Below are 7,500 nucleotides of genomic sequence, written 5' to 3'. Positions count from 1 at the left end.
CATCTGTTTAACTTGTACCTAACTAATTAATTCTCCTTACACAGTCACGGTTTGTGTATTCATGGTTATTGTGTTTATAACCATTTGCAATTATCATTATTAATCTCTTTAAATTATTAAGTATATTCCTATCATTAGTGTGTTTTTTAATGTAGGCTATATAACTATTTAAATCTACAGTCAGCGAGAGTACGCAATTTTAAGCCCATAACATTTTTTTGCCACATTCAGCAATCATCTCCTCATCATTCCGTGAGAACATTGTACATGGTCTCTGTAGGCAGCCCAGGCCCCAAACACTGGAAACAAACAAAGTAGGGGCAGCCTGTCCCCCAAACAAAACCAAAACCACCTTTAAGCTTTATTGTTTATTGTTATTATTGTACATTGCTTTGTACAAAAGTGTCTGCCAAGAACCATCACCATGACCATAACGCTATAAGACTTTCATCTATTATTATTGTAGGCAGCACAAACTTAGATGGCAAGATGATATATAAAAGTCATAGACACTGTTTGTAGAGTTAAAAGATCAGAGCAAGGAGAGAGTTGCTTGTTCTGATGGATCCGGATGAGCTGAGTTCAGATGGTACAGTATATTCTGGGTCAGCATTTTTATCTCAGGACACTTGTTGTCCATTATCAGAATTGCTGGTGTGCAGCGTGGAGAGAGTGCAGGCACTCTGACCTGATCTGCTATGCTCTTTTGTGGGATCAAAAGGGAAAAAACACACTAGACTACACCCACAGACATCAAGCCAATCATGGATGAGTGGAAATCAATGTATTCAACAAATCAAGACAAGAGGTCTCAAACCGGACAACCAGCCAGACTGGACTAACCTGCCTCTCTCCATCCTTGAGAGATGAATGTGCTTGTTTTTGTGTCATTCAGGCTAATTCCTTCTGAAAATGGCTTACTGTAAGGTTGATGAGTGGTCTGCTTTCACATCTGCTGTTGTTACAATAATCTCACCACAGTCTCACCACATGTGATTACCAGTATTCTATGCACTGGTGTGCATGCATACAGACATGCACACACATACACACACACAAGTAGTCAGACGTAAAATACCATTTCTTTATTTCAGCATTAGTTGCAGAGATGGCATGAAGACATGGGTGATAAATCGAAAGAAACACAGAGTGGACAACGTCAGATGACACGCAGAGGCCAAAACAGAGCAGAATGACTGAAGGTCAGCACAGGAGGAGGCCCAAAGCCACCGGGTCACATGACGCACAATAACCACCAGCACTGCCAAACATCTAAGGACGGACGTCAGTAGAACACTATGAACGTTTCGCTAGGTGGAATTTATTACAAAAATATCGTTGTAAAAAAGATTGCACCCAGTTGTACAGCCCTTCTTTAAAAGAATCCCAGTTGCCTTGAAAGTACTGTTATGTTTCTCTGCATTCAGCATTGTGTTCAACGGGATGTCTGGTTCACGAGACATTGGCCACATTGAAATTAGATCATGACCAAGTCATTACTCTTCTGAGGTCTTTACCCAGCATGCATTGCGGCACATTCATTCACTGTCTGTCCCTTCCCATGAGGCCATGCGGCTGGATACAGAACGTCTCAGGGAGAGTGTGTTCTCTGGACTTAGGCCTTAGGGGACCCCTCTGACTGGAGTGGGATTGAGAAAATTCATGTTTGTATCAATCACATTTCATGATATCCAACACAGTGAACAGATGACATTCAGGAATTTGTTTTGAGCCAGTACCACAGCTGTTTATTGCCCAGGAGGCAGGTAACCTCAGGCCAGATCCGGACCAAATCAGAGTCTGCTATCTGGACTCCCAATTCCTCACGCACTCGGTTTAATTGCCCTGGGATTTAATGTGTGAAAATAACAAACTGAGATGGTAAAGCATAGCGCTGGTGATGCGGAACTCACAGGCTTGTCCCCATATAAGCACAAATACCAACACACTAACAGACATGCCTCTGCTGGAGACGTGTGCTTTGCTGAAAACATGGATATCTATATATGTATGTATGTGTGTATGTATGAATGTGAATGTATGTATTTATGTATGCATGTATGTATTTATGATGTATGTATGTATGTTTGTATGTATGTATGTGTCTGTGTGTGTGTGTGTGTGTGTGCATATAATGCATGTATGTACAATATATCCTCTGACAGCTTCAAAGGGTTGTTGCAATGACTTCACATGTTGCTCCTAGTCCTGTTATGACCATCTCCCATTTTGCTCTGTTTTGTCAACAATATTTGTTTACATGTTGACTGTGTTCCCTGTGGCATCTATACAGTAGGTCACTGCATAATCCAGTATATGTACAATATGTGGTCGACACACCAATTAAGCTTAAACACTGAAGAGGCAACAAGAATATGACAACACATAATGTATATTTTAGATCAAATTTCTCAGTATTTTTACATTCCAAGGACATAGGTACTGGATTCACCACTGAAACCTTTAGAGGAAACATTTCAGTTCAAGGATACCTAAAATTGGGATTTTATGACACTTCCATAAGAACTTAAAAAGCAGCACATTTGTTTATGAAGAACATATGTAAATACATGCGAAATATATTTTTAATTAAATATAATTATTGGCACATGGGTTGCACATGTTATGGGTAATTTATGTGTGATGATTGATGAAAAGTGTGTTGAAATAGTTCTTGCATTATATTTTCCCTTACGGTAATACACTGTGATGTTTTCTGTTATGCATCTTATGTATTAAATACAGTAGGTATATGTCTTGTGCTCTGTGTACTAGGTAGGTAACTTCCGCTTTTGTCTTACGGTGGGCAAACCCGTTTCCTGTTGTTAACATGCACCTCAAGATGCACCGTGGCTGCACAAAATAAGGAGGGCAGGATTTTCGGTGCCTGAGCACACATTTTGTTACAACTAAACCATTCATTTTCAGGTGCTATTTGACAGTGATAACAATGAACAGGAAACGGGTTTGCCCACCGTGACAAAAGCAGAAGTTTGACGTTACCTAGTGCACAGAGCCAATACTATATATTTACTGTGTATACCAATATAAAGGATCCATAAACTTGTATACCTTCTTGGAAGTATTTTTTAATTACTCTTGAATGTGTTATAAAATCCTTGTGTAGGTACCCTTAAGCTAAAGCTGTTTCTGATTTGTCTGTGGTAAGCACTCTTGGCATTTTAAGGGTTAAAAAGCCTGGGTCTACTTTGACTCCATGCTGGTGCTTGTCTGGATGGTTCTGGTGGTTTTGGACAGTCAGACAGAGCCAATGATGTAGGGGGAGTTCTCATGTGTATGCATATCCTTCATGGGAGGCTGTGAAACCATACATGTTGTGCTTCCCCAACTCAGACATACAGTTACACGTCTCTTTTGAACCTCAACTGACAGAACATCTTCAACATTTACAAGTTATACATTTAACCAAACCAATTTATTATGTTCCCCTTCGGCTTGAGAAATTTGTTCAATGCAAGGGAGACAAGAAAAACATTACATTTAAAATCAACTGAAACAAAAAGGAATAAGAAATAAGTCCTTAAAATGCCTTTTTTCATAACCAACAATGTATGGAAAAAATCTTTAAGCTCTCATTTGTTTCTTCATCTTTTTTTTTTATACAACACTGTTGAAAAACCCACAGGTTAAGGTTATGGATGCATTCAGGTAGATCTTCCACTGCTAACTCTTCACAGTTTGTGTAAAAGCAGAGAAACATTCTCACCAGAGTAATAAAATATTATTATACTTATGAATATCTTATTCTTACAGAATGCACAATTATAGTATAGAAACAACAGAGGCCTGGGACGGGTGGCGGCCATGTTGGAGAGTTCCCATCAGCCACCTTTCCCGTCCCTGCGGAGTTCTCCTGTCTCTGCTTTGATGAGATAGAGTCATTTGTTGATTCATTCATTTGCTCATTTTTGCTCTTCTGCTCCTGTATTGAGTTGTTTTCGTCACAGTTGTCAGTTTGTTCCACGACCCACTCTTCATCCCCTGTTGAAAGTATGGGATTAGAGAAAAGACGGCCCTTTGTGTTCCTCTGCTGGGTGCTTCAGTGATCTGTAGAGGCCTCTCCAGATAACCCACGCCTGGACATGGTCTTGTTCTGGCTCTCATGTGGCCCAGGTCCGGTTACCAGGAGGTCTAGATCAGTGCTCCAGTCTCTCTTCTTCACCCACCGACCTGCCCTCCCTCGCCCACCACTGACCCCTGCTGGTGGGGAGTGGAATGGCATCACCACACATGCTCTCTCTCTCTCTCTCTCTCTCTCTCACACACACACATCATCTAGATCCTAGGTCTCAAGTTTTACCAGCCTCTGTTAAGGTTGTGCCAAATACCACTTTTGTCTATTATTGTCTATATTTTTTTTTATGGGAGTGAGGGGTGGGGTGGTAGAAAATAGCCCATGCTAGCCAGCATCTACATTGCAAATGGTGTGTGTGTTGTTTGTCTAGGGTTGCTGACCAGGTTGGGTAACTGGTCTTATTTGAATTTTGTTGTGTGTTTTTAATCTGAAGGCACTTTGTTTTCATGGCAGAAAGTGGCTTGGACTCCACAGCTGTTTTGGAGGCCTGGAGGCTTCAGATAGGAGAGGAGGAGAGGAACAAAGATATCATACTCCTTTTCTTTTCTTCATCTGTCTCCCTCTTCCTTACTCTCTCTCGTTCTCTCTCTCTCTGTCTCTCTCTCTTTCTCTCTCTCTCTCTCTGCTTCTCATGTGGCCCTCTCTCCTAGTGTCACCCATCCAAAGTACCCTCCACTTCTAAAACTCTAGAGAACATTCTAGAAACTTCTAGAGCCCTACAGAACCTCCACTCCATACCATACCACAGACTGGCCACTCTGCTTTACGGGCACAGTGTTAAGAAAGATAACTAGGCAGCTGGTCAGGGGGAAAACAGACTGAAGTTGATGCCATGTGTAGGAAAAGTTTTGATGGTGTGTGTGGTGTGGTTCCTCCTTGTGGTGTGGTTTCTCTCTTATTGTATTTCTCAAGTGAAAAGCACCAAGCTAAAAATAGACAGGCGTCAGGAAAGGGGTGGGGTAGGGTGGAGATGGGGGTGGGGGGGGGTTGTGGGTGTGGAGGTGGATTTGGAGAGCGTGTGCAGCTGAGGACTCGCGCAGAGGGTGGGCGAAATGGGGCTGTGAAAAAAAGAGCTGTGATTTTGTGTCTTTCTGAAGGAGGGCATTACGGAGAATTGCTTCATTGTTTGTTTCTGTTGTGAACAAAAGTATGTCTAGTTGTAGCCCCATTTTCCTTTTCTTTTTTTGGGGTCAATAACCTTTTCCTCTCCAGTGGCATGTGGTAGTCAATAAGCATGGCTTTGTGCTTTTGCAATCGCCCCCTTGCTTTCTGATTGCTCCCTCCAACAAGTCCAAACAGTATTTGAGTTGGACTGAAAGCACAAACAGAGGCCCTCCCTCTCATTTGGGCCAAGAGGAGCTTTTGACCAAAAAAGTTAGTAGAACTTAAAAAAAAAAAAAAACATTAGCAAATCTTTATTACTTTCTATGTTGATTTCTCCCTTGAGTGAGTTTGTGTGAGTGGAGTAAGGACTGTGCTGTCCTCCCAAGATAATGTCCAAAATCGCAAATCTTTGGTGGCTACAGAGAGAGGGTCCCCGATGCACACAGACTCCATCCACTAGGGGCGCTGTTCCGCCTCGCCTCATGGGAGGGTCACCTCTGACCCCTCAGCAAGGCCATCGCCACGGTGACCAGAAGGAGCCATATATGCATTTCCCTGGAAGGAGCCCTGGACTCTTCAGCTGAGAGAAAGATAGTGAATAGTGAAAGAAAGGAGGAGAGAGAGAGAGAGAGAGTAAAGGATAAAGTAAGAGAAGGAAAGAAGAATAGGTCAGAGAGAAAGAGAGGACAGAATTGAAGGATAGAGTAGGAGTGAAAAGTCGAAGAGTTAAGGTGACAGGAAAGAAAGCAGAAAGGTTAAATGCATCAACTGACATGCCATGTGTAGGATAGCTGATTTGTGTCAATAAATCCATCCCATGATTTGTTTCTCTATGAGCATGTTGCTAACCAAATCAAAAGGATACTGGAGTAATTTATCTAAGACACTTAACAACTAACAAACCATATAAGGCAACAACAGACAGCCATTTCAGCTTGGAACAGCATGTCACTGTTGTCGGGTGGAAACCTTGTATCTCAATTGAATTATTATTTGATGAATCAATGTTGGATTATTTAAAAAATAGGTTTTTTCAATTTCCTGAAAATGAATGGATTTGGAGATACAAAGTTTCCACCCGACAGCAGCGATGTGCAGCCTACTCTTACTGTTCATGCAAATATTATCTCAGTTTAGATCAGGATAGCTTACCATAGTATACCATAGTTAATGTGGAATACATCTTAGGTAACTCTTAAGTTTAGGGAACAGATGTTAACCATTAATACATTATGAATATGTGTATAAAATAGAGTTTATAGACTCCTACTTCATTGTATGAATAGGTGTATGTGGCAATGTATTAAAAGGTTATAAAGTCTCTATTTCAATCCATACTATATATAAATAACCTTAGATCAAGGCCAATTCATTTCTTGTTAAGGATTTACAAAGAATAAATCACCTATTCAGTAAGAATAAGAAATTGTTGAATAAAGATTTCATAAATTTGTAATTACACTTACAGTAATAGAGACCTTATTGAGCACATATTATGTTTTAATGGCTAATGTGTTCTCTAAACTTAAGTCCATGTCTTGCACAAGATTTTGACATACGTAATCCAGTGAAAGCAACTTGACTGGGTTGTGTCAAGAGCACTAATCTTTTCTGATTGAGGTGCTCGAGGCACCTGCGTAAGTGCGTACCGCCGTACCACATCTGTGGGCCCCTGTTTCATTTCCGGCTGCATTCAGGCAGCTAAGAGTCCGTCTGTCCTTTTCAACAGCCGCCCGCCTGTAGACGACAACGCTCCTCGCTGTGCTACGCCCACACCTGTTTCCGACAGGCCGGCATGAAATGAGGAACGCCAAGTGAAAGACGACGGCCGGATGAGAAAAACAAATTGAAAGGCGAACGCGGAGGAACAATGAAGACGAGCGCTTGGACTCCTCCTCCCCCGACTTCATCATAGATCAAGCTGTGATGAACAGAGAGCTGATTTCACTGCCAATAGCTCCTGTCAATTCCAGCCCATTACCTGTTCCCTTTTCAATTTCCTTTCCCTGTTTGCTTCCAACTGCCCTCTCTTCGTGCTTACACTCTCCATCTCACACCTCACATTCTCATTATCTCTCTCTCTTTCCATCTCTCAAACGCATACTTTTTTGTATTCTCATTATCTCTCTATTTCTCTCTCTCTCTCTCCATCTCTCAAACTCACACTTTTTTGCATTCTTATTATCTCACTCCATCTCTCTCTGTCTCTCTCTCTCTCTCTCTCTTTCTCTCTCCGTCTCCACACGCTTGCTATCTCTCCATCTCCCTCTGCCTTGGCCTTTTTTTGCTGTCCATGCATG

General features: G+C 41.6%; 1 protein-coding gene across 1 annotated transcript in view; it reads right to left on the bottom strand.

The window, feature by feature from the left end:
• Positions 1-5,108: 5,108 nt before the first annotated feature.
• The window catches only part of LOC143110007 (MAM domain-containing glycosylphosphatidylinositol anchor protein 2), a 203,066-nt gene continuing 200,674 nt past the window's right edge, over positions 5,109-7,500 (bottom strand). Inside the window, exon 17 of the mRNA XM_076272827.1 lies at positions 5,109-5,780. Coding sequence (XP_076128942.1) covers positions 5,692-5,780 — 89 coding nt within the window. The 3' untranslated portion in view covers positions 5,109-5,691. The remainder of the gene's footprint in view (positions 5,781-7,500) is intronic.

This window comes from Alosa pseudoharengus, unplaced genomic scaffold, assembly GCF_046254945.1.
Source record: "Alosa pseudoharengus isolate Yale_2024_CS ecotype anadromous, Long Island Sound unplaced genomic scaffold, YU_APseudo_1.1 YU_APseudo_1.1_scf_7, whole genome shotgun sequence".
In the NCBI taxonomy this organism is placed as follows: Eukaryota; Metazoa; Chordata; class Actinopteri; order Clupeiformes; family Clupeidae; genus Alosa; species Alosa pseudoharengus.
This window is presented reverse-complemented; position numbering and strand designations above follow the sequence as displayed.